The sequence below is a fragment of the Chroicocephalus ridibundus genome, chromosome 14 (genome assembly GCF_963924245.1).
Source record: "Chroicocephalus ridibundus chromosome 14, bChrRid1.1, whole genome shotgun sequence".
NCBI classification, from domain to species: Eukaryota; Metazoa; Chordata; class Aves; order Charadriiformes; family Laridae; genus Chroicocephalus; species Chroicocephalus ridibundus.
Window position 1 is genome coordinate 12,360,431 of NC_086297.1, and position 27,878 is coordinate 12,388,308.

The 27,878-nt window shown below is 56.4% G+C and overlaps 1 protein-coding gene across 2 annotated transcripts in view; it reads left to right on the plus strand.

Annotated features, from left to right (window-relative positions):
• Nucleotides 1-290: 290 nt before the first annotated feature.
• The window catches only part of PIK3R6 (phosphoinositide-3-kinase regulatory subunit 6), a 38,131-nt gene continuing 10,543 nt past the window's right edge, over nt 291-27,878 (plus strand). The window contains exons 1-11 of one of the 2 annotated variants that reach the window (XM_063352405.1): nt 291-758; nt 14,113-14,245; nt 18,006-18,089; nt 19,294-19,385; nt 21,750-21,818; nt 22,296-22,428; nt 23,763-23,832; nt 24,213-24,396; nt 25,213-25,360; nt 26,578-26,664; nt 27,129-27,585. In XM_063352405.1, the coding sequence (XP_063208475.1) occupies nt 14,233-14,245; nt 18,006-18,089; nt 19,294-19,385; nt 21,750-21,818; nt 22,296-22,428; nt 23,763-23,832; nt 24,213-24,396; nt 25,213-25,360; nt 26,578-26,664; nt 27,129-27,585 (1,337 nt within the window). In that variant the 5' untranslated portion in view covers nt 291-758; nt 14,113-14,232. Of the gene's footprint in view, nt 759-8,940; nt 9,379-14,112; nt 14,246-18,005; nt 18,090-19,293; nt 19,386-21,749; nt 21,819-22,295; nt 22,429-23,762; nt 23,833-24,212; nt 24,397-25,212; nt 25,361-26,577; nt 26,665-27,128; nt 27,586-27,878 lie in introns of those variants that run through there. The other variant, XM_063352404.1, reaches the window with a different exon arrangement.

Here is a 27,878-nt window from a genome sequence, read left to right on the forward strand (position 1 = left end):
TTCCAGAAGGGGCTGGGCATCCCCTGCCCGGAGCGCGTCCCCGAGTTGGCAGCAGGAGGCAGGGGCTGTGCAGGGCAGCTGCGGGGGCTGGCATTGAGCAAAAACAGATGTGCCCAAGATGCTCCGGGCGGGAGGCGTTGGCAGAGGCATGGAACGCCACGCTTGGAACGGGGAGCTGGAAAAGTGTCTTCTTGGACAGACTCCTCCTTGTCTCTCGTAGCAACACTGTTTATTTGGAGGAGCTGGGTGTGCAGCCTCCAGGCGCTCGCTCTGCCTCTCTGAGAAGCAGCAGCACCGCCGGAGCTGCCCCGGCGTGGGGTGGTCGGTGGCGTGGCAGCTCACCGCGTCTGCTGCCAGACAGGCTCATCCCAGAGGAGCCTGACCTGCACAGCTGGTTTTGGGGGATTAGTGGCAGAGCGCAGCTGAGCCCTCTTTCGCCTGCTCCTGCACGTCCGGAGATCACCGGGCGAGTGCGACCTGCGCAGGGACAGCTTTCTCCTTGAGGGACTTCTCTATGAAAGAGGAAGTTGTCTTGAAATAACTCCGACGCTTCCCTTTTTCGCTTTGCAGACTTTGAAGTGTCCTGCAGAGCCCAGCAGCTGCCCCGCCGCTCTCCCGGCACCCACCGACCTCCTGGACGGGCAGAGCGGACCCCGCGATGACTCCACCGGGACCCCGCTCTGCTCCCCGGCGTTGGACGGGACCTCGGGTGCAGGTGTGACCTGCCGGGCTCCGCGGTGCCTGCCCTGGAGAAGCAGGTAAAGTCCTGGAGGGCACGTTGCTCCCGGCTCCGTGCATGGGGAAAGGCAGTGCTCATCCTCTCTTTTGTCTTCTCCCTGCTCCTCTGGGGGGGACCTGCTGCTCTGCTGGCCCCCAGTGCTGCGCTTTTACTGGGGGGGGGCTTTCTGTCTTAGAGGCTGTCCGTGCGGGCGCGAGTGCTGCGTCCCTGCGGGTGAAAGACCCTGGAAAGCCCCTGAACGGGGTGGGTTTGGTTTCCTTTCTCAGGGTGAATTAGGGGAGGAGGCACCGATGGTGCGGGAGAAGGGGAACGTGCCGCTTCTCTGCGGGAAGGCAATATTTGCGCGCGCTTCCCCGGCTGCATCCTGGTGGGAAAGACAGGGTTTTCCCGGGAGCCTGTCCCAGGGAGGAGCGTGGGGACTCTGCTGCCTGCGTCCCCCGGGCAGGTGCAGGTAGTTTGGATGTCGTTACTTCCCTGGCCCTCATTCACAGCCCCCGGCAGCTCGCGGCACACGCATCCCCGAGCACAGACAGCCGGCGGCCGCTCGCTGCGTGGCACAGACAGGGCGCGCGAGTCCCGTCACTGACTTGAGGCCGTTTCAGCAGTAACTCACACTTACCCATTTTGCTCTGTGTGAAACAACTCCCGGCCGCAAGGAACGGAGTCACCTGCCCACAGCTGCTCCCGGCCATCGCCACTATTCCCCTGGCATTGCCGGGGATCCCCCGCCTCCCAGCTCCTTGCCCTCCTTGCTCGTGCATCCAGCCCCAGGGAGGCTTTGTTGCGGGTTTTGCTGCAGCCCGGGGGTGGCACACGCTCCGGCGGCGGCTCTTTGAGCAGTCGTGTGGCTGCCCAGCTTCCCCTCCCCTTGGCCCGGGGCCTCCTCGGTCCCTCGGGGGCCCTGAGCGCTGCAGCAGTGACATGGCAATAAACAGCGATGGCAGCGGCGATAACGAGGAAAGCACGGCGGCCCCGTCCAGAAAGGAAACAAAAAGGGGAGTGCTTGTGGCCTGAGCTTCAAAAAAATGTAGATGAGCCAGCTTTGTAACAGGCAGGTTTTCAGTCCTCCTCCCTCCTGCGCCCTGCTGAGTATTTTCCTCTGCGTCCTCTGGCTGCATCAGAGGCACCGAGCCTGAGCCATCGCACTCTGACCCATCACCTCCCTGGGATGCTCTCGCCCTCCCACGGGAGCTCTCTGAGTGTCTACGCAACTTCGCAGCAGTTTTTCTTTCTGTGTCTTGACAGAGCACAGAAACAAATTCCTCCGGGCTCCAAGGATTGATTTATCACCTCTGAGTGTTACGCAAACTTTTAGGTGCATACTTGTTTGGTGCTTTGGTTGTGGAGTGAGTATGTGGCTCCCAAGGCTTTCTCAATCAGGTTTTGAGTTCCTCTGCGGATGGCCCAAATCCATGAGTTGTTAATGCAGCCTTCACAGCTAGGGTCCTACTGAACATCTGAAGGTACGTCCTACATCTGCAATGGAAGACAATGTAGGTCAGTCTGGTGAAATATATGGCCTGCCTCTGCTCTGTCACAGGAATCTGTTCAAACTGCACAGCTTTGTCTCAAACACTAATTCCACCCGAGGAAATAGCTTGAGCTGCTCTGGCAAGAACCTGGGCTTGCTGCTGGCAGCAGGCACTGGCCTCCGCAGGGCTCTCCCCGCCAGCCGTGAGATGTTGGGACTCCAGCGCTGGGACAGGGCTGTCCTGACATCAGCTATTGGAGACCTGCTATGAAGATCAGCTGTGATGGTGTTTCCACCCGAGAATCCTCTGGGTTTGGTTCTTTTAGTCCCGTTTCCTAAAGAGACAGAGCTATGAGGCTTCACTGTTTGTTGCCGGTCCATCATTCTGGGGTAGCCCATATTCCTGGCTGGATGGCCCCAAATCAGACACAGAAGGCTTCTTGGCACAGGGTGAGATGGCACAGGGCAGCTAGCAATGGTTTTACGGGAGTTTCCTGAACCTTACGGGACAGCATGTTCAGGTTGTTGCAGGACAGAAACGTTGCTTTCTTTTTCGCTACAAAAATAAAATAATCTCTGCTTCATGGAAGGGCTGTGGGGGAGGCGACTGGCCACTGTTCCCCATTGCCAGGCACCAACTTGCACATCCCCATTGGAGCAGTTTCCAGTTTCTCTTTTGTGCTCAGATGGTTTCCCTCTGGGAGACCTGTGAAGGCTGTCTCAGCGTAGTCCTGCTTGTGTTAGACATGGTCTCCCTCCACCGGTGACAGGGACCTTGATGTAAAACCTGTCTGTGGCCCCTTTGGCAGGGGTTGCTCTGTGCATCATCCCTCTGGGATATACTGAATTCCCACCTCCCCATCACCTTCTGATACATGGGGTGGGCACGGCCGCTGTTGTGGCATGGCCATAATGACCTTTCATCAGTCACCTTCATACGGGTTTGCGGTTGGGATGTGGGTGGCAGCAGCAGCAGTACCCCTCTCCAGCATCCCCCGTGTGCCCAGCCTCGGCGGGGATTTGACAGAGGGGAGCTCTGATTTTCACACGAAATGAGAGCTCCTCCGCTCCAAGTGTTTGGGAAAGAGCTGACCCAAGAGGACTCTCATTTTGGTTGTGTCCAGCCTTCCTAATGCAGACTGCATCTCCTACCCAGGCTCTCAGGAGTTGCTTTCCCAGTTGCTTTCTTGCTTTTGTGAGCTTTGCTGGTGTTAATGGCTGTTCCGAAGGCAGATGCTGTGTTGGCTGAGTCATGTCTTTCTATTTTGAGGTGTGACATGCCTTGAAGACAGCACGGTCCATCAAACATGGTTTGGGCAGGGAAATGCTGTTGTGAGCGATCTGTGCTGGGACGGGTTTTGCTTGTGAGTCTCTGGTGTGATTCTTTGGTCCAGACTGGTGTTACTGGGGGGCTGTTCGTGGTCCTCCTGAAAGCAGTGGTTTCTGTTGTTGCCCGTACCATGTAATTAAATCTCATTATTATATACTCCTTCCTTGCTAAGCTGCGTAGTCTCTGTGCTCCATGTTAGCCCTGTCAGCAGTTGTCACGTTGTTCGTTCCCCACTGCCAGAGCAATGCCACGAGCACACCACTGGCCTGGTCATCTGCTGACAGCAGGGGAAGGTGCCGTCACAACACGCTGGGGTCACTCTGGCTCTGGTCACCCTCCTCTGTGACCTCCCAAGGCCACGGGCAATTGCTCTGTGCCCTCCCTGAGCCCCGGTGGCCTCCCCTCCACTGTCAGGCAGATGTGGCCACCTGAGCACAGGTTCCAGCAGCGGCTGGGTGGGAGCTCCTCCGCCATGGAGGGGAGCAGGACCGTGTCCCCGCACTGAGACGGGCACTCAGACACCGTCACATCACCTGGGGAGAAAAGACCTAAGTTATAAACAGCATTGGATTCACCACTGGGGCTTCTGGATGCAGGTACACCCGTGATGGTCCCCTTATGGTCTGATCTCCAGATTGTGCCCGTGATAAGGCAAGGCAGGTGGGCACCATGTGCTACCACCGGCCGTGCTGCCGGAGCGCTGCAAGGAACGGCAAGGTGACATGGTGGCAGCAGCTCAGCTGTGTTCAGGAGCTCCTGCCCGAGCACGTCTCACTGCAACCCAGAGGGAGCTGCTTTGCTCCACTGCACGAGGCACTGAACACACCCCGAAACTGCTGTTTAAACCCCGAATTTCTTTGCGAGGCATAGAGGATTTGCTGTCAACACAAAACCTCTTGCTCCCAGCTGGGGACACAGAGCGTGGGAGTGGAATCATAGAATCACAGAATCATGGAATGCGTTGGGTTGGAAGGGACCTCTCAAGGCCATCTAGTCCAACCCCCCTGCAGTCAGCAGGGACATCTTCAACTGGATCAGGTTGCTCAGAGCCTCATCCAGCCTGGCCTTGAATGTCTCCAGGGATGGGGCCTCCACCACCTCTCTGGGCAACCTGTTCCAAGGAAGGGGCTGCACCAGCAGGGATGGTGCTTGTGGAGGCCCCGTGCGAGGGCGGTGCTGCTGGGGGATGGGGGCTGTCGTGGCAGGGGGCGGCTGTGCCATCCCACAGCCCCTTCCGCATCCCTGCCTGGCCTCTCCCAGGCTGGACACCTTCGGGAGCCCGAGCTCTGCCCGCTTTTGTTTCCCCCTCAGGTGGACAGCACTTACCCGGGCTGTTTGCGCCAGCAAACCTGGCAGAAGTTTTCAAAACGCGCTTATTTTTTCCCTCTGATTGTTTTTTCCAAAGCCAACTCTGGGAATGGAAAGAGATGCTAAATCTAAAAAGCTGATGCTTCCGGAAAACTCATTTCTTTCCTTAGAAAGAATGAAATGTGACGTTGGCGAGGAAGTCTCCAAAGAGCCGTTAGTGTCCAGGAAGCCGCTTGACTTCCACGCCAGCTTTAGGAAAGGGCTTCGGGGCTCATTCAATCCTGATGGGCAGACGAACGTCCGCTGCAGAGCGAGCTGCGAAGGTGTTTCATTAGTGAAACGGCTGTAAGAGCCGTTCTCGCCTTCTCCCTCCATGGGCATGAGTCTGCTGGCAGGGACGTGCCTTGCCAGAGCAGGCAAGCGGCGCAGCAAAGTGTTGCTGGAAAGCAGAGTCTGAGCTCGAGATGCGTTTCCTTGGCAGTGGGAGCCCGAGGGAGAGCATCTGGTTTCATATCAGAGCTGTCTGAAACCACGAGCCCTGCCAGTTTTTGAGCTGAAACTGAAAAAGCAGTCCAGAAGGGGAGCTCCGAGGCTGGTCCACAGCACGCGTGGTCCCCCCCGCCTCTTCTGCAGGTCTCCTCCGCCCCAGCAACCTGTCCGAAGGGGGCCAGAAACGAGGCAGGTGATCTTTATGTGGTTTTTTGAGATTCAGAACGAAAGTCTTGCTTTAGTTTTCATTTTAACTGAGACACTTTGCTCTGGGGCGGCTGAGGTAAGGAGAGATGGAACCAGTCCCTGCCCTCGGTGTTTATCCTTGGCCATGGTGCAGGTCCTGGGCAGTGAGGAGGGGCTGGCGGCTGGAAAGCTCCATTTGTCCTGTTTTCCTCGGGATCGGGGCCAAAACCAGCGGTGGCTCCACTGGCAGGCGGACGCGGTTTAAGAGGAAGGTCCAAACGGGATGTCAAACCTGCCTCTGGTGGACTCCCCCTGGATGATTTTCCTGCAGCATCAGCTTGTCATGGCGTAAGCAACGACGGCTGGGCCCAGAGGAGCAATTGCGCAGCATTTCGGGAGCTGTCGGCTGCAGTTTTGAGCAGCCCGGGGGATGCAATGTCAAATACTGGGGTTGGCTGGGGGGGAAATGGCCCTTCAACTCACACGGTGAAGAATTCACCCCTTTGGCTCACATTTGATACTTGTGCCCCAGCCGCTCTTGCCAGAGCTAAAAGGAAGCGCGGGCTGGGCAGCCGCCCCGGCGCTTTGTAACGTTAGACGGAGCCGCCGATGTGCTACTTTCATAACCCATCTCGCTCGAAGGCAACTGCAGGGAGAAGGGGGAGGGCAGCACCGGGAGGGGGGGGGCGGCGAATTCTGGTGTCTGCTCCACGGGACATCTGTCACCTCGTGACGAAACGCCGCGAGCACACGTGCCCATGTGTCTCCCCTACGGCTGAGCACCCGCCGCGCCTCCCCTCAGGATGCTCCGGCGCCGAACACCTCGCTTGCCGCTGCCGATGGTATTTGTACGATCCTTCCTTGCACCGGGAGCAAGGCGGGGTGTCCCCTGCAGGAATGGGAAGAGTTGGGATGGGGGCGGTGGGATGGGGAGGAGGGGAGAGGAGGAGCGCAGCCAGGGAACAGCATTCCATACTTTTGTTCCTGTGCAATACGCGGGTTTTTCTTTGCGAGCGTCTGTAGTCGAGCTGATAAACAACCACAGGAAACCTCAGACGCACCCGTGTAGTGAATTGGTAACTAAATACGGGGCTGCAGAAGGCGTGGGGAGACTGGCTTTGGAGCGGGACTAAATATAACTCGGAGAAAGCGAGCGTGTGCTGGGCACCAGGGGCTGCGCTTGCCCTGCTGTGTCACTGCCGTCCTTGGGGTGGGAGAGGGGACGTCCCCCAGGGCTGGCTGTGGTCAGCGGAGCTCCAGGTAATGGCATGAGGGACCCAAGCCGGGGTGTGCTGGGAGCGGAGGGTGCCCAGGCATGTTGGAGAGCCGGGGGAAGGCGCGACCGAGCTTCCCAAGGGAGCCCAAACCTTTGCTGCTGGCCCAGCTCCCACCACCAAAAGGGTTTGGGTTTAGGTTTTCTTTCACGGCTTCAGATATTTCTGCATCGCTCGGTCTGTGTCTCATGTGTTTCGCCTAGTCTGGGGGTTTTGGTTTTTAGTGATTTCGGTCACTTGAGACATCAGTGAGACAGAGCAGCAGGTCTTCTGGGGACGCCATGCACCCCCGTGTTGAATGTCTCCAGGGGACAGCCTGAGTCACTTCTCTCCGCTGAGTACGGTGGGGTTGAGATGGCTCATGTGGATGGACACGTCTCCAGCCTTCTCATATGGGATTTTCTGTCTCTTCCCATCGCCCTTGCATACTGAGGGCTTAAAAAGGACTGAGCTTCAACTCCTGCTGTGGATTAGAGCTAAGAGGGAAATCTCCTTTCCTTGGGACAGGGATGTGCTTTCCTACAGAGCCAGACTGTTCCTCCAGCGGGTGCACCAGGCTGGGGAGGCAATCCCATTGCTGTGTCACACGCTTGCTGGGACGTTCACCCAGCTGGGCTTTGTCGTAACTGTCAGGAGAACGGAACAGGCAGGGGGAGCTGGGTTGGGGTGGGACATGGCCCAGGTGGCCTCCTGGGACTCAGGTCCGGTCCTGGTCAGGTTGGATTCTCTTGCAACTCGTAGAGGCTCATGGGTGTTTGCTGTCAGGGTGTTGGCAGCGCTTCTGAGAATCCCCAGGTGCTCTCGGTGGTGAGGGTGCCATGCCTCGCTCGGACTGTCTCTGCTTAGGGTGCCTGGAGGCTGGTGGCCAGGTGAGCCCTCCGCTGGCGTGGGACCACATAGTGCTGAGCCCGATCTGGGGCCCTTTGGGACTGCCCGTGACAGCTGTAAGGGTGCTAGCCCATACTATAATTAAAACAATCTAACAAGGGCTGAGTGAACATGGATTGTGCTTCATGGAGGACAAGAGCAGCCAACGCAGGTCTCTGCGTGCGGTCGGGACCGATGACCCTACAGGCACCAATGACCTTCTGTCTGTACAACCTGGTGGTGCCCACCCGGCTGTAGCTAGGACCCCCCCAGACACCTCCAAAAAGCAAACAGGGTAATGTGTGATCGGCTGAAACCTTGTGACAGTGTCTTTGGTGTCCGTCCTCCTAATGACCAGTCTTTGGTGAAAGGAGAGGGCATCGGTGTAGTCTCCCCACCATGCCTCCCTGGCTGTAAGCACCAGGGAGGGGACAACCCTGGAGGAAGGTGACTATTTCCTTGCGCAGGCCTGGGCCAGAGCATGACAGAGATGGGGAACTCCTGCTTAGGAAGAAGGTGGTTCAACGGGGTGAGCACTGGTGGGATGGAGAGGTGAGGAGGGAGGCAGACGACTGGAGGATCCCAGCCCCAGTGGCCTCTCCTCTAGCACTTCGTTCTGTATTGGCTCAGCCAACGTAGAGCAGCCATGGCAAACTGTTCCCCACCTCCGGGTCCCCATTAACTGCCGCCCTGCAGAGGAGGGACACCGAGGATGGGTTTATGGGGTGCTCAGCACCCGCTGCTCAGGCAGGTCCTGCTCATGCTGTCTCCAGCACCCTGGTAGTTTGGAAAAGGAGGATGAGGCTGCGAAGCGAAGCCCTTTAACCCATGGTCTTATCTGCCAGTTTCCAGCACAAGCTGTACTTTCAATGCGAAGTTCTTCATTTTTAAGAATATAGCCAGATGGTTCCCATAACTACCCCGAAGTCTTGGAAAAGGTGGCTTTTGAGTCACTAAGGGTTTTTCACCAAAGCCCTCATAGTTATTGAAAACCTAAGGGAGGAATGCGACTTCCCTTCTCGCCCTTCCTTTTTAATTTTTTCCTGCAAATGAAATAAAATACAGCTGATGCCATTGGTATTTTAAGAATTGCAGAGAGGAAGCGAAGATTTGCAGCTCTGCAAAGAAGTGGGATGAATGCAGAGGAGACTCTGGTCTTGCTGAGCTGGCAGACAGCAAAATAACCAGTTACGGGATGAAATGTGTCTCGTGTCTGCTGCAGGGAAGGGAAGAGATCCAAGGCGGGGAGGAGGGGGACAGAAAGCGGAGAAGCCCTCGCTGGCGTGGATCAGGGAGCTGAGCGGCTGCTACCTCTCGCCGGCACTTTTGCAGGGCTTGCTTTTATGCGCCGCACCGTCATATTTCCCCTCGGCTCGTCTGTCGTCTCCCCGCGGTTGGCTGGGGCCTGTGAGCCCTTCCTGTTCCTGGGTAGAAAGCTCGTGGTCACCGGTGAGCGCAGACACACGCACAGCGAGCCCAAGCAAGCCCTGTCCACGTTCGGCAGCGCAGTGCGTGGGCTCCGGTGCGGATGCCGCAGGGATCTCTGCTTCGCCACCTGGCTCCCACCTCGGCCAAGGAGCCGGTGCCCTTCGTCTGCGCCTGATCCCTCGCCACCTCCTCCCTCCTCCTCCTCCTCCTCACAATGTGGCTGCTGGGATGGTCCTGTGCCCCGAAGGGAGCTGTGATGCTGGGAGCTGGAAGGACGCAAGGGAAGGTGAGTGCAGGTCTGGGACAGGGTCCTTCCTTGCGTGATGCCCCTCGCAAGGGGGATGCTGTGGGGCCAGGCTGTGATGGGGGATCCTGACCCCAACCCTCAGGGGAGCGGGGCAGCGGTTCCCAGGCGGAAGGTCTGAGTTAGTGCTCCAGGCACTAGGGACCGGCACAGAGTCCTTCCCCAGAAATGGGGACAGCATCGCCCAATTTGTGCCAGGGATCAGTCATTTTGGGAGAGACGAGGCGGGCAGCAAGGGGGCTGTCTGTAGCAGGGGGGGTCTGATGCCTTGTGCTCCCCTTCCTCCCGGGACTGCGCTGACGCGTGCTGTCAGCAGCAACCCCTGTCTGCTGAGCTGGGGTGTGGGCATGGGGCACAGCTGATGCTGAGGGACTGGTCCTAGAGACGCCCTGAAGTCCCCTTGGCTGAAAGCGTCCCTGCCCGAGGCACCAGGCCAGCAGTGCAAATCTGGGAGAGGGGACCTGGATCCCTGGGTGACAAGAGGGGGCTGCAGCGCAGCTCAGACATGTCTCTTTGCCTGCCGTCCCCACGCAGCGCCTGAGCAAGCCCTGGGCATGGGGGACCCCCTGGATGGCTCACGGCACGTGGTGGGTCAGGGCTCGATGGGCACGAAGTGCAAAGGGTGGCTATAACCAGGGTCTTCAGCCCCATGGCCTGTGAGCAGAAGGGGTGGCAATGGCAAACAAGCCATCAGGAAGGAACTTGTCTGTGCAGGAAGAGGATGCAGGGACATCCCTCTCCATCTTCTCCATGGAAGGAGTGGTTCCAGCATCACAGCATCACATCCCGGTGTGTCGCACCCGGTGTCTCGGGGGATTTATGGCTGCCGTGTCCTGGGAACAGCCTGTCAGGCAGAGGTGGAGAGGACGGGTGTTGGGGACTGATCCTGTCTCAGCAGGCTGAGCAGCAGCCTGGTGCGGTGACAGGGATCCTCTTAATGCCCCAGGTTTCTGGGTGCCAGAAACACTCACACTGGGGTGTGTGCCTGCCGTTGCACGCACCCTCTGCTAAAATGCTTTTTGAACCAAATCAGCAGCTCTAAGGGTGTCACTGGGGCTTCAGCTGGTTATTGTGTACCTGTAGTGACACATGGCTTCTAGGTGGTGTTTGGAAGTAGATGATCTTTAAGGTCCCTTCCAATCCAAACCATTCTATAATTCAAGGAATCTCTCCTGCCAGGTGATGGGCTTCATCCCTTATGGTCACCCGCTGCCCGGAGCAGCGTCACTGCCGGGGCAGGGACTGGCAGTCTCCTTCCCAAGGGTGCATAGGCTGGGGCTTTGCTCCCTGCCCCTCTCCGCTCAGCCAAAGAGGTGCCGAGGTCAAATCATCTGGCAGAAATCGGCCTGGTGTCATTAATGAATTTGTGTCGGGGTGATTCCAGGGCCAGCTGCTGTCGGGAAAGTAGTGGCGAAGCCCGGGAGGGAAGGGCAGGCAGCATCCCCATCTCTCATGGCTGGAGAGGGCGACTGGTCCTGCCGTCTGAACTGCTCCAAACTGGGGCTGATGCTGGCTGGCTCTTCCCGTCCTCAGCCCTGCATCCCTCCTCCTCCTCCATTGGTAGCCCTGGTACCCTCACCCTCGGTGAGCAAAGCAGACAGAAAGCGTCCCCATTGAAAATGGGTGATTTTCTGCTCATTTAGGTCCCTGTGCTGGTTATGGCTGGGCCAAGCGAGAAGCAGTAGCTGGTGTCTGGCAGGAACCAGGGTGACCCCAGTCTTCCTCCGCAGCCTGTTTCTATGTATGTCATTTCATGCCTCTTCTCATACGACAGTTACCTGTCCTCCCGCCGGCAGCGAGACTGGACTCTGGGTACGCTGGGGACCAGTTTTTGGCATTTTATGTTGACTTTTCTTGCGAGAGCCAAGTGCCTAGAGCAGGCAGGTGGACTATGGATTCAACATCTCCTTGCCAACAGTGAGGAAAGTCTTTGGTGTGAGGGTGGTGAGACCCTGGCTCAGGTTGTCACCTGGTGTGTTCAAAGCCAGGTTGGACAGGGCTTTGAGCAACCTGGTCTAGTGGGAGGTGTCCCTGCCCATGGTTGGAACCAGACAGTCTTTAAGGTCCCTTCCAACCTAAACCATTCTATGATCTATGAAAGCCAGCACTTTTTAAGCAGATGGGTGAATGGAGAACCAAAGCTTCTCAGGCAGGAGGAGCTCACGTCACTCTGCCCCTGTTGAGCCCTTTTCTAAATCTGGAAACCAAGCTCTGGCGTGCAGGTTCCACATTCGGTCACCAGCTCCCCTCCCACGCGCGGGCAGGTAGGATGCGGATGTGGAAAACCACCGACGCAATTAGCAGCGGGCTGCGTTTCGCTCCGGCAGGCGGCCTCCCCGAGCCCCGCGGCAGGCGCCGGAGGAGCCAGTCTGCAGCCCCGGCCGCTCCGCTCCGCGCAAGCACCGCGGCTCTCCCACGGCAGCGGGGACACCAGCGCTTTTCCCAGCAGGAAATGTCATTTTGAGAATGGCGGTGCCAACCAGCTCACCGGCTGTGTAACGCTGCTGTATGGTATTTGGTGCTCTTACGCACGATTAGGAGAATCATTCACTTTCCTTCTGTAGCCAGGGATTCAAGAGGGTGACGGGTAATTTCTGAGAGTAGGAAGATTAATTGATGTTCTCCTCCTCTGGCCTAGATGCCAGCAGACCAGGAGACACGTCCCATCTCTGCCTGTAGAAGCAAAGCCCTGATTGCCCCCAGACTGACGGCGGACGCGTGGTGCAGGCTGTCAGCGCTGCGGTTAGCTGTGGCCAGGGCAGGAGACCATCTTTCCCCTGCTCAGCGCTCTGCACCCAGGCTGCTGAGCATCCCGGGGAGGCGTCCGGTGCCCGGCCAGGGGTGGTTGCGTCAGCACGAGGGGGAAGGCAGGACGTTGTGTCACAGGCAGGGACAAAATGTGGGCAGCACCGCGACTCACCCACTGGCAGAACTGCTGCCATCAGCATGAGGGGAAGAGGGGGAAATGGTTTGATGACCTTAGGAGACACCCTCTGCCCTGCTACGCACCCCTGGGCGGTCACCAGGGAGGAAAGGGCATGTCCATCGCTGCAGCAGTACCCATGTGCTGCAGAGATGCGATTCCAAGGTTGGTATCAGGGATCCAGCTGAGCCGGAGGAGGGTTGGCATCTCCTCCCCACTCCCACCCTTGGGCCAAGCTGCCTGCCCGCTGTGCAAGCCGAGGCAGGGGTGTTGCTGTAGGAAGCCCCTGTCCTGCAGAAGGACCCCTGTCCTCGCCTCCCTTCTCCTCTCCGTGGCCAGGAGCTGCCCCAGCGGCGCTGCTGCTCAGCGGGCGGTGGAAATCCGCCGCAGTGGCCGGGCGCCAGGCCTTGTTATCCAGCCCCGGGGCCAGAAAGAAAGGCCACACAGATCTGGGGTGGGTTTTGCAAACTTCGCTTGCTGCAGGAAACCTTTAATGAGCTGCAGGATGCTCGAGTGGTGCGTGCCAGGGGCGTTCCCGCGCGTGTCTGTCCATCTCCCCCTGCAGCCGCAGAGCCGTTGGGTTTGGTGATGGATGTTTACAGATTTAGGACCTACCTGGGTAGAGCTAGGGCCTAAATCTGCAAATTAAAGAGGGAAAATCCTAAATAGAGCAAAGACATGAGCAGGAGCGTGGGCTGATGGCCTGGCTATGCCTGGGGGGATGCGGAGGACCGACGGGGTTGCGTGGTTATTGCTGCCTGTGCTGGTTTGGGCGCCACTGGAGGTGGGCTCCTTCTTATCAGCCACAAACGTGGGTGTTTCAGGGAACGCGTAGGATTCAGAGCTGTGGGCTGGGTTTTTTCCATCCCTCAAGGTAAGAAGAGAGGGCAGAAGCTGGAGAAGCCTCAACGTAGAAATGCTGAAAGCGGTGCTGCAGCTCGCTCTGCGGCTGCTGCTGTGCCCGTGGGTGGGGAGACAGGAGAGGGCAACGCGCTGGGGGGGATGCCACCTCCCATGGGTGCTGTGGGGGGCCAGGACCACGGAGGACTGGGACCAGGGGCCGGGAGGGACCCAGTTGTGGGGTGGATGGCTGCAGCTGAGCATCTCAGCGGCGGTATTTCACAGAGAAGATGCTGGCGTCTCTTCTGCCCCGTGCCGGCTCCCCAGCCCGCTTGTGGTCCTGTCAGGGGGAAATCTCCCTTCCTTCCTCCTCAGCTCTTGGGATTATTATTTTTTTTTTCCTCTTTCTTTGGAGAAAACAATGCTTGAGGGCAAGGGAAGCTGGCCGGCTCCAGGCTGGCTTCCCTCTGCAGCGTAACTGGCTCCCGAGCTTTCCTTGGGGTTTGTTTCTCGGGGATGCTGGATCAGGGTGGCAGCAGATCAGCACACCAAGCATAGAAACCTCATGGAAATTTGGGCCGTTTTTTTTCTTTTTTTTTTTTTTTTTTTGCTTTTCTGGTTAGACCTTGCATTTCAAACTCAACTTACCCTGAACATTTCTTCTTAAATCCTGGGGAGGAGAAGGAGAAGGATCCTCCCCTGCTTGGAGATGCTGATGCTCATCCCTGTGCGCCTCCTGGCTTTGAGCACCAAGTGCTCAGATGGGTTCAGCTTCGAGCTGAAGCTTTCTCCAGCAAAACACAGCCCCTGAGACATGCTGTGCTCACCCTTAGGGGGTGCCGGCCATCCTCCAGCCTGGGGTCCCATATCCCTGTTGTCCCGGTGGCTTTGTGCTCCCCCTTAGGCTGATCCTGATCGCCACCATCACCCTGAGCCTGCCCTGTTTTTTCCAGGTGAGACACAGGACCCAGGGCCATGCCCGTGCGGAGTGAGGAGCAGCTGCACCCTCGCCCCGTTGACACAGACGCCCCGCGGCCGCCGTGCCCACCCCCTGCCGCAGACCCGGCCCGGCCATGGAGAGCGCAGGTGGGTGACACTGGGGTGCTGGGGAAGGGGGGTCCTGGCCAAATTAACCCGCCTCATCTGCCTCCTTGTCCCTCCGATAAAACACGTGGGTATCTAAGGAGGATTGGCTGCCGCGGGGCAGACCTTGCCCTTCGCAAGGCGTTGGCAGAACACACTGGGTAGGTGGGAAATGAGGCACGAAGCAATGGAGGGGCAACCAAAAGATTTGCTGTAGAGGGGCACTTTGGAAGCACCGGGTGTGCCAACCATTCACATTTGAATTTTAAAGCAGTTTTACGGTATTTTTTTTTAGTGTCCATTTCCTGCCCCCCCCCCCCAAATCTGTGTTTTATTTTTCATGCTGTTTCACAAGGTGGTGATGGTGTCCCAGCACCTCAAGGTCAGGATATCAATGCTGAAATGTCTTTTTTTTTTTTCTCATTTCTAAGCCACTACTGTTTGTCGCTGGTAGGTTGAGACTGTTTTTAGATCAAAGTGCCTCTTGTTTGTGTTGGAGCGAACGCTTTGACGCTCCGCTCCCCATGAAGAAACCTCAGCAGATCATGACCGTAGTCACTTTGATTTAGAAAAAGAGGACAGTATTTATATCGGTGCTCAGGAGAAACTTCCCCTGGTAATCAAAAACATATACACAAATGAAAAGAACAGGAAATTTCAAATAGTCCATTATTGTGTAATTCCCTAGTGCAAAACCAATGAACACAGCAGTGAAATTGAGGAGCTTTACAAAATCACTGGAGAGAAAACAAAAAGGAGAGAAAACAATTTTCCAAAGCAAAATTTTTACATTTCCCCAAACGACACTTCCAAAATTTCAAAGGGCATTTTTGCACTGTAGTTTCTCCCCGCACGGGTACGATGGCATGAACTGTGCGGGCAGAGATGGGGCTGCCCGTGTCCCACGCACAGCTTCGCACAGCATGTGTGGATAGTTGTGGACCCAAGTGCGCGGTTGTTTTCTGACATAGCTTCGACCGAAGCCACGGCAGTGGGTACACCTCTGCAGAAGACGCCTGAATTGAATGAATCCTCACCACAAGCATCCTTAAGGGAATGCACTTCCCTGGGGTCACACAGAATCACAGAATCCCAGACTGGTGGGGCTTGGCAGGGACCTCTGGAGATCACCCAGTCCAACCCCCTGCCAGAGCAGGGTCACCCACAGCAGGTGGCACAGGAACGCCTCCAGGCGGGTTTGGGATGTCTCCAGAGACGGAGACTCCCCCACCTCTCGGGGCAGCCTGTGCCAGGGCTCTGCCACCCTCACAGCAAAGAAGTTCCTCCTCCTGTTTAGGTGGAACTCCCTATGCTCAAGTTTGTGCCCGTTACCCCTTGTCCTGTCCCCGGGCACAACTGAAAAGAGCCTGGCCCCATCCTCCTGACACCCACCCTTTCAGTATTGATAAGCGTTGATAAGATCCCCCCTCAGGTGTCTTTTTTCCAGGCTGAAGGGACCCAAATCCCTCAGCCTTTCTTCACAAGAGAGGTGTTCCAGTCCCCTCATCCTCTTGGTAGCCCTTTGCTGCCCCCTCTCTAGTCAGTAAACAGAACTATTTTGGCTCTTGGGCTGTACTCAGGAATAAGCCATCTCCAATACTTTAAATTTTGCATTTCCCATCTGTCTTTTATGCCGGGCTCGTGTCTGCTGCCCCTCTGCCCTGGTCACCATCTCATTGGACCCATGGCACTGCAGTCTTTGGGCTTGTAGAGGGCAAGAGTGGCTTGTCATGTCTCTGGCCATGCTGCCAGCCCTGTGAGCTAGTGACAAGGAGGCAGCAAGGATGCTGTGAGGGGCAAAGTGCTCCTGCTCTCTGCCGTGCATTCACCAGTGGGAATGGTGGCAACTCTGGTGTGCCATGTCCACTCCCCTGCATGATGACCCTGGGCCTGCACACCGCCTAAAAAGGCACAGTAGAAGAGCAAAAAAAGTCTCTATTTTTTTGCTTCAAACACATGCTGAGATGGTGCATGGATCTGCATGGGACGAGGGGGCAGAAACTCAAAGCTGCCCCAGCTACTGCATGATCCTGTCTTGATGGTCCTCTGTCCATAGGAGCACTCATTGGAGATGCCCCTGTTGGTCTGACCCTCCAGCTGAGCTGTAAAATCCCCCCTGCATTTTTTCTGTTTCCCTTCCTGTAGCTCCCAATCCACCTCCCCCCGTCACTGTTCCTTGTAAAACCCAAAGCACCACCTGCTCCACCAACCCGACCCAGCCCAGTCGGCTTTATCTCCTTCCAGAGCCAAGGAAGGATGTTTGGAGACTGTGGTCCTTGAGCGTAGCTCTTAAATAGTGTCACCCTGGCTGCTGCCTCCGTTTCTTGTAGGTAGAGTTGTGTGTGAGTGCCCACCACTGTTCCTCTGCCATCTCTCTAATGTTAGGGAAGGTGGAGCTGCAGCGGAAGAGGTTGTGGAGGGAATGAACAAATTCAGGACCAAAACAGGGCAGGAAATGTGGTGGTAATGACACCAATCCCACGTGGACAAGGCAGCTTAGACCAAGCAGTATGTGTCTGGAGATCCCTTAGGACCTGAATCAATTCCTCCTTGCTTGCACCCTTGCCATGCAGGCAAGACCTGCTCAGGCAGTGCTGGCAATGGTCTGGAACCCACCAGTGAACACGGAGGCAAGAACCTGCCCCAGGGAAGAGCCCTGGGACACGGTTACCACAAACATCTGAGCTCCTCCTCTGGATCAGGCCATGTTCTGGCTGCTCCAGCCTACAACTTCCTACAGAGGGAGAACGTCACGTAATAAATATCCAACTTTATATAATGCTTTTTTTTATTACAAAGGAACAAGAATCGTTTTGCCGATGGGGAAAGAGTAGCCCAGCGTAAGGAGGGACATGCACAGAGGCCGTGGTGGAGCAAAGGAACCTTGCAGCGTTCCTGGCTGACACCCCACGTGCTTTCAGGGCTGACTTTTCTTTTACATCTGCACTGTGTCGGCACGCATGGCCACCACGAGCCCTTGCCCCATGTACAAGTCATACCTCAAACTGGGTCTGAGGCTGTCAGAGTTACTGTTGGCCGAGAGCAGGATGCAGTTTGGTTTTGATGTGAACGAGGTGCGTGTGGTTGTTACCAGGCAGCAGCACCGACCTCAGGTCCCTGCTTGGGGGAACAGAAGATGCTCGGGGCCCACAGGTGGCTGGTCACACGTCGGGGAGAGGCTGCAAGGGGTCATAGGTGGAAGGCAGGAGGTGACATGCCCAGGGCGGTGGCCCTGCCTCGGTTTCCCAGGAGGAGCGAGGTGCCAGTGGGGGCAGCAGACCTTGTTGCAAGAGTGCTCCTTGTGATGGGTTGAGGACAAATCCATGTGATGCCAAAATGCAGAGGTGTTTCTGCTCTTTCGTCGTGCCAAGTTGTGGTTTAATTTTGTCAGTTTCTATATTTAATGTGCAAAGTTTTTACTGAAAAAAGGGAGAGAAGGGCTGTGCAGAGCTCATGCATGGGCAGTCCTCTGCAGAGCTCCCCTACCACTGCACTCTCCAGTATGGCTCCACAGACCACCTCACCATGGGGCGTCATTTGCCCCCCAGCTCCAGTGGCCCTTGGAAGGGCTCTGGCCTGTTTCCATCAAGGCTCATCCAGGCTTGAAGCCCGCTGAGACAGCCATCCTGAGGGATGCAGGGAGGGTGCAGTCCCCGCAACTCACTGTACACCAAAACCAGTGTCTCTTCCTCCGGGGTTGTCCCCGGGTGCCAGTCTCCCAAGGGTGCTGGCCTGGCTGCTCACGTCCTCTCCGTCCCTGCAGAGGTGGAGTCCGACATCCTGCGCCGCGTCCGCACGCTGCTGCGAGAGCTGGACGGTCACCACCCCGCCTGCCAGAGTGATCGAGGTAAGGCAGACCCCGGGTACAGCTCCTGGGGGTCAGCACTCCCCCCAGGTCCCCCCCATTGCATCGCTGGGCCATTGCATGGTCCCAAACCTCACTGCTCCTTTCTCTCAGACAGCACCAGGGTGGGGGGACACGGGGTGGCCTCACCTCCCTGGCCCTGCTCTGCCCTTTCTAACCTGCTCTCGGAGGTGCTAAATCTTTGTCAAGCTCCTGGTGTCTGCCGTGCACCAACCTCAGCAGCTCCCATCCCTCCTCCTGCTTCCTCTACACCCTTCACTCGCCCAGGGGGTCCAGCATGGAGGTGGGACATCAGTCGCCAGAGTTTGTGATGCTGTTCCCAGCTCTGACACCGACTCGCCGCACAGCCCCGTCCAACTCACTTAACAGCTCTGAGCTGGACTCTCCCCATCTCTCCCTGCAGGGATATCGCTCAGCTCCTGGCTAAAGAGTCAGTTGAAATCCCCGTGTTACGGTTTTGGAGAATAAAACTCTAGCTGACCCAGCAACTGGACTGATACAGCCTCAGGAAACTTAATTGATTTTGAAAAATTGATTTTACTTGGAGTGCACAGAATATTTTACAGTCAATTAAATTTGATTTGGGCTGGAATGAGCCTTGACATCCACAGGACTGAGATGCTTTGTGATCCTTGCTCCGAGTGTGAGCTGTCGGCAGCCAGTGTTCAGGTGCTGTGTGCTGGGACTAACATTCCTGGGGGCATTCCCACTCCCTGCTGGGACCCACATTCCTGGGGGCATTCCCACCCCCAGCTGGGACCCACATTCCTGGGGGCATTCCCACGTTCCTGGGGGCAGGCGGTGAAAGCAGGCAGTCGTGAACAGAGCAACAGAGGGAACGGGAAACAAACTTCGTGCCCATCGCCCTGCCTTGCTTTTCTGCAGCCTCCCAGTCCTTGGATCTCTGGGACCTTTTTCCAAAGGCTTCCCAGTGTTAGAGGTGCGATACAGCAATGCTGCATCCGGAAGCGGGGCAGCAGCATGACTCGTCCCTTGCAGAGGGGCAGTGATTGAAGCAGAGGGCAGAGAAGCCTGGTTTAGCTCTGATAGTGATGCCAATGTAGCATCCCAGAGCGTGATTTTTGCAGCAACGGTGCCCAGGTCTCCTGATTCCTCTGTCAAACTCTGCCCTGGATCCACCGCTGCCCTGCTCTGCAACCTCACCTCCTTGGCTCTCACTCCTCAGGGATGCTGCGATGGACCCTGCATAAAAAAATCGACCAGAATCCCAGTAACAGCTCTGTCCTGGTCAGGATCCTGGTGAAGGAGCTGGAAAGGGTGAGTGCCGCCTCAGAGACATCCCCTGAGCACTGGGATCGGCCCCTCTGTGGCGTGTGTGTCCCGCCGCAGGGCCGGGGGAGTGGAGGGATGGGGATCAACTCCACCCGCAGGGCTCTGCCTCCCTCCTGGGGCATCCCGGGCTGGAGATGGCTAAGGTGTTTTTAGGGACCTTGAGCCTGGCTGGGGACTGTAACTCAGCAAAGAGTGAAAAACTCAGTGGGACACCAGGGCTCCAGTAGCTCGTCCCCAGCTGACGGCTGCAGGGACCAGGATTTGCCCCAAAAGTGACAGCGAGCCACGGGCAGAGCAAGGAACCTCCCCAGGCCATGCCGTAGCAGCCAAAGGGAGCCGGCCTTTGCAGCTTGCAAATAGCAAAGTGCAAAACGCTTCTGAGCACCCCCAAATCTCCCTCATCCCAGCCCAGGCAGCTGTAGTCACAGGCACAGTGGAAATTTCTCCTCCGTGTCACTCATTTCTGCCCCGGAAGGTGTCGGAGCAGAAGCACCTGACCCAGTATCCTGTCCTGAGAGCATCTGACAGAAATCTTGTCATGGATTTTTTGTTTCATTGATTTGTCTTGTCGTTTTCTGGTTTTGTGTAAACTTTTAGCACCCTCAGCATCCTGGTGCGACCTCGTTTGTGGTCTGATGAGATGTCATGTGTAGAAGTCACACCTTTTCTTAGTAGCCTGCCTCATTTTACCCAGCGCCCTCTCATTCCGCTGCAGGGAGGAAGAGCCCATGTGCCCCCCCTACACACACACCTCCTCCTCCCCACCCCAGTGAAGGGCCCCTGCGAGTCGTCCTTTGTGCAGAAACCTCCCCGTACCATCTTCTCTGCCCCTTTGCCGTTTCTCCTGTTGAGCTGGAAGGATGGAGCCGCCTTGCCCGGCATCGCTCAGCTCCCGCGTTCTCCTGCCCGCTGCCGCTCAGCCCCGCGGGGGCCAGGCACCCTCTGCAGAGGCCGTCACCTCCCTCCGTCCCCTCCCGTGTCAGTGTCAGCCCAGCACAGACCCCTGAGCGCGCAGCGCAGCGCTGTGAACATTGATCCGTTATTCCTATTCTCCGTTTCCTGCCTTTTCAGCCCCTCCGAGGCCGTTTGCTGCCTCCCCGCGCCATGGCAGTTTAGAGTTTAGCTTCCCTCAGTGCCTCTGGGAGGGATCTTATCAAGCGGCTTTTGCAAATACAGATAGACAGGAACACCCGCATCGCCCTCGGCTACGGATGCAGGGATTCCCCCGGAAGGCTTGAGGTCTGCTTCCCTCTGCAAAAGCCATGTCACTCCCTCCCCGTTATAACAGTTATCACTCTTGCTTTCCTTGCCCAGGAGGGATGTCGGGTCTCCCGGTCTGTAATTCCCTTTGTCTCCCTGAAGCTCTTCTTGGAAATCAGTGCCACTTTTTTTTTTTAAATTTTATTTTTTTATTCCTCTGGTACTGCAGCAGCTCTGAAGAGGCAGTACCAACCATAGATAATAATTTAGCAATTTCACGCTTGAGTTCCTACGGGGCTCTGGGCAAATATCAGCTGGTCTCCGCAACTCAGTATTGTTCATTTTATTGATTGTTTCTAAAGCTGTGCTGCCATCAGTTCCATTTAACTCAGATCCAGCAGCCCTGAAGAAAGCTGCCGAAAATATCTTTGGGATGAAAATGTCTTTCCCAGGTTTATCCAGGGGCATTCCTGTTGCTGGAGCTGTCGGTTGAAGCCAGGCTTCGTGGAGGGGCCAGGGCTGTGTTGGCTTGAGCATCCATCTGGCTTCCCATGGGCCAGGATGGGGATGCAGGAGCATCTCTCCTCCCTGTCCACTCTGGTCCCGCACCCACCAAATGTAAAACAGGCTTTTTCCAGAGGGCTCCCAGCGGTTTTTTTTATTTTTCACATGACTTTTTGCAACAGAAAGGAGCTCCTCAATGCGCTCTTAGAAACCTTTGCTCGCTCTCTCCCACCGTGACTGCTGTGAATGTGCTCTGCAGCTCTCGCTGTGCAAACCACGCTCCCGCAGCAGCTCCCAGAGCCTTCACCTCCCTATGACAGCCTCCAGACCTTCGAGGTCGTGGTGGCCACGGCAGCGTGGTCCACCCCTCTGCCCCCATACCCCTTCCCCAAGGCTTGGCTTGCATGGGATGCCCACCAGGCAGGACCTCTCTCCACCGGGGACATCCTGCCAATCCTGATGGCCTGTGGAGGGACTTCAAACCCCACCTTGGGCTGGGGGTGAGCCACTGTGTGCTCACCCTCTGTGCCTGAGCCACCGAGCAGCCGGGACCCAGCACATCCCGGGGTCTGCGGTGGCCCCCGGCTCCAGTCCCAGCCCCCTGCCAGGCGCTGCCTGCGCTGACTGTGCCTTTTGGTCCCACAGGCGGAGCGAGGTGACTTCAGACATTACATCATCCCCTTGCTGCACACGCTGATGTACACCTTGATAAAGGTAACCTACCATGGGCTTCACTGGGACAAGCTCCAGGGAGATCGGAGGGACCAACCTGAAGTCACTCAGCACCTCTTCCTGTGCTGAAATATCACAGTGCCTGCCCAGTAAAGCCCTGGGACTACCACAGATGGACCCAACCGTGCGTTTCCCAGTGTGATGTCTGATGACTGAGACACTGTGATGTGTATGAGAGTGACAGGGCCTTCCAGCTGACCCCCTTTTCTGGAGGTGTTTAAGCGCCTGATGGTGGAGGAAGCCACAACCTGGCAAAAATGTGTGCCCACAGCCCTTCAGTGGGTATTGCTGGAGGTTTCCAAACCATCCCAGGGTCTGGTTCTGCTTCATATATTGCATTTAAATCCATGTTGAATTTGGCGTAGCTCTGTGCCCTCCCACCCTGGGGTCTGTGGTGGGGAGAGCACCCTTAGGGATCACTCCTGCGGCATCTCCTTATTTGCCCCTTTCTCGCTCCAGGCTCCTTGCATCTCCGACGAGCTCTGCAGCAGAGTGTATGACTTCTGTAAGAAGCTGCTCACCCTGCCCAAGCCTTTCTGCACCATCGGTTTGGACTATGCCATGAGGCTGAAGATGGAAAGGACAGCACCGGGTATGAGGGCTTCTCCACTCTGCCCGCGCAGGGCAGGGTGAATGGCTTTGATCCTCGAGGCGATGATTCCGGGGTTTTGGGGGGTTTCCATACCTGAGCTGGTCTTTGCCTAATGCAGTGAGCCATGGCAGGGATTTCCGCAGGGGTGTGGCCAAACGCTGGGGCTCTTAGGGATGGATTTGGGTAGGAGGCTTCTCCTCTCCTGATTTCATGCAGCTGAGCTTTAGTTATTAGCGGAAAACCTTGTGGTCCTCCTGCTGTAGGTGGTGGCATCACCAGCGTCAAGTCCAGCCCACCTAAGGCAGGTGTATATACACCCTCTGTCTATAAGGGAAACAGGGTGCTTATGCTCCAGCCCGGACACCTCAGTAAGTTTTGCGGAGGTTTCCATCTAAAATTGAGCTGCAGGCTGACAGCATGGGCTCTCTCTCCACTACTGTCTCTCATGTTTTAGACACTAAAACAGCGTTAGTTCCTCCAGAGATCTTTCCCTTTTAAAAAGCAAGTCAGAGGAAAACTCTTATTTTCCTTTTTTCTATGTTGCTCATTAAAGTTCTTCTTGGTAAAGGCTTCTTTAGTAAAAGTCTTTAAAAGCAATCCTTTAAAACAGTGCAAGGTGCAGACACCTTGTGAGGTGGAAGTAAAATATGAGAAACCTGATGGGAAATCAGAGAGAGAGTGCCGTCCTCGGTAGTCTCAGCCCATCACCATCACTTCAACCGCTCTTCCCCAGTATCACTTTGTCTGGAGCTCCAAGGTCCACCTTTATCTCACCTGACTTCTGGTAAAACAATGATTCAGTGTGGAGAGATGGGGATCTCCAGCGGGGTTTCTCTGGGAGCACCACAAGGTTCACAAGATGATTGCACCCGAGCAATGCGGGGTGGACGTATCTTCCCCACCCTACAGCTGGGTGAGGGTAAAGTACATCCCTCCCAATTCAGAAATGCATTGTGTTCTTCACATCTACCCAAATGCTGTCCCCTGCTGCGGCCCCTGGTATGGAGGCCGGGAGTAGGGCCCTTCCTCCTGCTTCCGACTCCACTCCTAAGCTCATAATCCACTAAACAAAGGAAGGGAAATACAGGAAATTGTCCCTGAATAGAAGGGGGTTTCTTTTTATGTAGCGTGGTCTATCTTTGTCCTTGACTATTTTTAACTCTGAGCCTGAATCTTGGCTCTTGTACATCGTCTCTCCAGCAATGAGCATTTGCCGACTTGGCAGACCCACCATCAGCCACTACAACCGGGAGCAGCGCTGAGCTGCTCTGGTGAGTTGTGTTGTTATTTCCCGTGCTCTGACTCCTGCCTGTTTATCTTCTTGCATTCGTTAGGTACGTTGTATCAAAGAATGGTCATTTCCGAACAGAGTCTTAAAAGCGACCCGTACCCTTATCAGGAAAAGTGAGTAGCGCCTCTTCAAATGTGCTGTTACTTGTATTTCTTTTGTAGTCTCATAGTGAAATCTATCCTTTTCCTGTGCCCTGAATTAACTTTGGATGGAACAGACAATTTGGACATAAACGACATGGCAGCACATGGTCCTGGGGGAGCTTTGTGTTGGGAGAGAACATTCCTCCCATGTGTCTCAATTTATTTCCACGGTCCTGGGGGCAGGGAGCCTCCCTGGGCAGGGAGACAGGGCAGAGAAGGGGAATATCAGCAGCAGCCCTTTTTCTTTGCGTGGGATAATGGAGATCTGATCTTCTTACTCCAGCCCTGATGTCAGTAACGGGGAGTCCTCGTCTCATCTCCCTCTTTTCCCGTCTTCCCGCCCTATGCAGGATTTTCATCTTTGCCGATCCGGAGCTGCTCTCAGAAGCCATCTGCAACGCACTGGTCACCGACACAGAGGCAGCTCAGGTGTCCCAGAGTCCCCGGGCGTGCATGTGCTATGTGGTCATCCACGCCATGCAGGCGTCCCTGGGCGAGGGCTGCGATGTCAGCGGCTTAAAGAGAAGCCTCCAGGTAACTGGCACCACTTCTGCGGCATCCCGTATGGTTTTCCAGTGGTCCTGCTCTTGCTGGGCATGTCAGAGCAGGGAAAGGATTTTTGGCAAGTGGGGAGACCCCTCAGCTCCTCACTGCAGGTTTCCATCCCCAGTAGCCCCACCGGTTACTTGCAAGGCCGGGCTACAAGCAGAGCTAGTGTTAAAGGAAAAAAATCTCCAAAAATAAAAGAGTTGCTATAGCAAAAGCCAGAGGTTTTGAATCTTCAGTTTGATTTTTCAGTTTTGCACAGCAAAGCTGGGCTCTGCAGCTGAAATACAGGCTCCTCTGTGATCCCTGGTTTGGCACGATGAGTCATTGCAAAACCATCTCGGCAGAAATGTTTCAACCAGTTTTCTCCCAGACCTCCTCCAAGGAGCTGTGGGGTCCCGGTAAGACAAAAAGCTGGTTCAGATAGGTGACTTTGCAGGGGGTCTCAGCAATCTCCACGCAAGAGGACGCCTTTGTGTGTCTGCTGTGCCTATCTCCCCAGCTTCCACTTGAGCTGTCACTGGAGCTGCCAGCTCTGCTGCGGGCTCCCTGAGCTGGTGGCAGCCGGGAGCACAGCACCCATCAGCTGCAAACCTGCCAGAAAAAAGTCTAAGCAAAGAGCACAGCCAGCAGCTCTCCTCCTCCAGCCTTCCCCGGGCACAGGAGGACATTTGTGTCCTCTGCTGTGAAACAGTAATTTTTGCAGGAGTCATTTGCCCTCTTTCTGTCCCCTCCCGTGGCCATGCCCCTGGAGCATCTCTTCTTTTCACGCCTCCGGGTGCTAATAGCTGCTCCTCATGACAGGACATGCCCACGAGCGACATTGAGCACTGGTTCCGGCAAGTGGTGGCGGCAGTGGAGTGTGCAGGACACGAGGCGAGCGCAGACCGCGGCCAGCACGCAGCGAGGCTGGAGGAGATTTACCACGCCATCCTCAGCACCTTGCAAGCAGGTGAGCTCCAGGCCAGCCATCACGGTGGGTGAAGGGAGCAGTGAAGCTGGCAGGTCCCTGCCGTGTCCTCACCATTGCCCTCCCATAGCTGTCCATCCCCACCTCCCCTCTGCCTCCACTTCAGCAGCATCCATCCCCGGGATCAGGTCCCTGCAGCCTGGCTCCTTGCAGTGACCTGATGTCCATGATGCCAAGCGGCACGTGGCAGTAGAAGGCAGATTTGTCGCCTGAGGAAAGGGACTGTCGCAATCTCTGCTGCTAATTCAGCTGCCCTGAGGCCTAGAGACACGTCTCCATTGTTTGCAAAGGGTGCCCTAGTTGTTCATCTTCATTGTCCAACCACGGGAGGTTGGACAGACTCTCCAGTGCTCTGCTGGTGTAAGACACATCTTGCCATGGCCTAGACTGGGGAGACACTGTGCACCACTCCCTGAAACCTCCTTGCACTGCTGTGGTGGACAGTGGTACTACCATCTCCTTCCATCCCTGGCAGTGCTCTATTCCAGCCTGGTGCCATTGGGGCTACATGGACTATAGTCCCCACCCATCGCAGCTCCTTACACAAATCTGGGGAAGACCAGAGGGAAATGGGGATCATGCTTCCCTCTTGCTCCAGGTGGAAGGTCCCTGCATCCCAACGCCATCCCCAGAAAGAGATGGAGACTGTCCCAATGCAAGATATGGGCAGGAGCAGACAGTGGTGGAGGGAAAGGAGTGGGACCATCTCCACTCCATTGGACCACCACTCCACCAAAAGGTGGCAGGGAGCTATTCAATTGTCACACTGCTTCTCCCTGAGCCATAATGGGTTAAAAATAGCCAGCGATGGTGGTGGCAGAGAGCTCTCCTTCATCTCAGCTGAGATCGCCAAGGGGAGGTCCTGCCATGAGCATTGAAGGCCCAGTGCTCAAAGAATGTTTTATTTATTTTGCAATCCCTCTGCTGTCTGCAGCAGAGCAAGGTCCTTCGCTTGCCTGTGACTGCTTCCCCATCTTCGTTCCGCCCTTTCACTGATGGTGTAGGAACCTTTTCATGGCTCAATTGGTGAGAGTAGAGGTCTGTGGTTACAGTCTCAGGTCTGGCCAGAAGGCAAACAGGGTGGGAGATCCCTTGGGGTTGGCACAGGCTCTCTCAGCCTGTGTCTGAAGCACAGCATTGGTCGGGGTGCAGGAAAACTGTCTGCTCCCATGTGTCACAAGCATCCTTGTTTCCCCCAGGCGATGCTTCCTCGGGAGGGCTGCAAGGTACCCCTCTGCCCAACCCCAACATCAGCTTTCACCTCTGGACAGAAGAAGACCAGCTCTGTGAGTGCCCTGGGGGGGCTGTGACGAGTTCGGGTGGTACCTGAGGCTGGGAAGCCTGCACAAAATGAGCCATTTAGCCCTGATTCTTGGGCTGTGAGTTTCATAACACTTGCCCAAGGGCCAATCTTGTGGAGGCTCGTGCTGACTGCACCAGCCTTCCTTCTTGTGGGGTGTCGGGGTCAGGTCAGGCGATGAGGGGGGAAGAGGGGTGAAGGAGATGAGGGGGGGAACCCTGTGGGACAGGCTGCATCAGGATGCACCCAAAGTGCCTGATTTGAGTGATACTCAAACTGAGCTCTCTTCATTGTGCAATGTGAAATGGGACTGAAAGACTGACTTCTCTTGGACCCTCTGGTGGAGATCTTGACCCTCCAGTTTGCATGAGAAGAGGGGAGCCAGGGCAGGACTAGGGCTCAGCCGGGGTTTGGTTGTATTTCCCTCCTCGAGCTCCCTTCTGCCCACAGGGAAGGAATTGGTGCTGTTCATCCGCCCGCTGTCGCAGAGCTGTGAGCCCAACTGCCTAAGCCAGGACCTGGACAACTTTGAGATCCAGGACATCATTTCGGACTGCGAGTACTGTGAGCAGACCCGCTTCTCCGTGCTTTCCACCGACAGCGGCATCGAGCGAGACCTGCCCGCGGCAGCCGAGGAGCCCTTCGCCCCTTGCAGTGCCGAGACAGAGCAATCCCGGCTCCACAGGAAAGGTGGCATTAAAAAAAAACTGTCACCGCTGGAAAGCGTGGCCTTCCTGCAGGCTGGCTGCAACAGTGCTGGGGCAAAGTCCCCGGCAAAGTCACAGAAGAGAGTGAGCGTCCTCCCAGAGCCTGCAGCCCCACTCCAGAGGCTCCACACTGCCCGCATCGTGCTGCTGGGGGACGACCGGATCCTGGGGCGCCTGGCCCAAGCCTACCACTCTTTGAGGTAACTGGTGGCCACAGCTTCTTTGGCCCTGGGGGCTTGGGGAAAGGGAGGGCAGGGTGAGGGCTTGCTCTTCAGCCTGCTGATGCAGCCAGAATGGCTGGGGATGGGGTTGGGCTCCAGTGGTACCTCAGACAGGGTGGGACACTACAATGTCCCATGGGGAGGGGCTGTTTGCAAGGGCATGTAGCCATAGGACGAGGGGCAATGGTTTTAAACTAGAGCAGGGCGGGTTTAGATCAGACATTAGGAAGAAGTTTTTTCCACTGAGGGTGGTGAGACCCTGGCCCACGTTG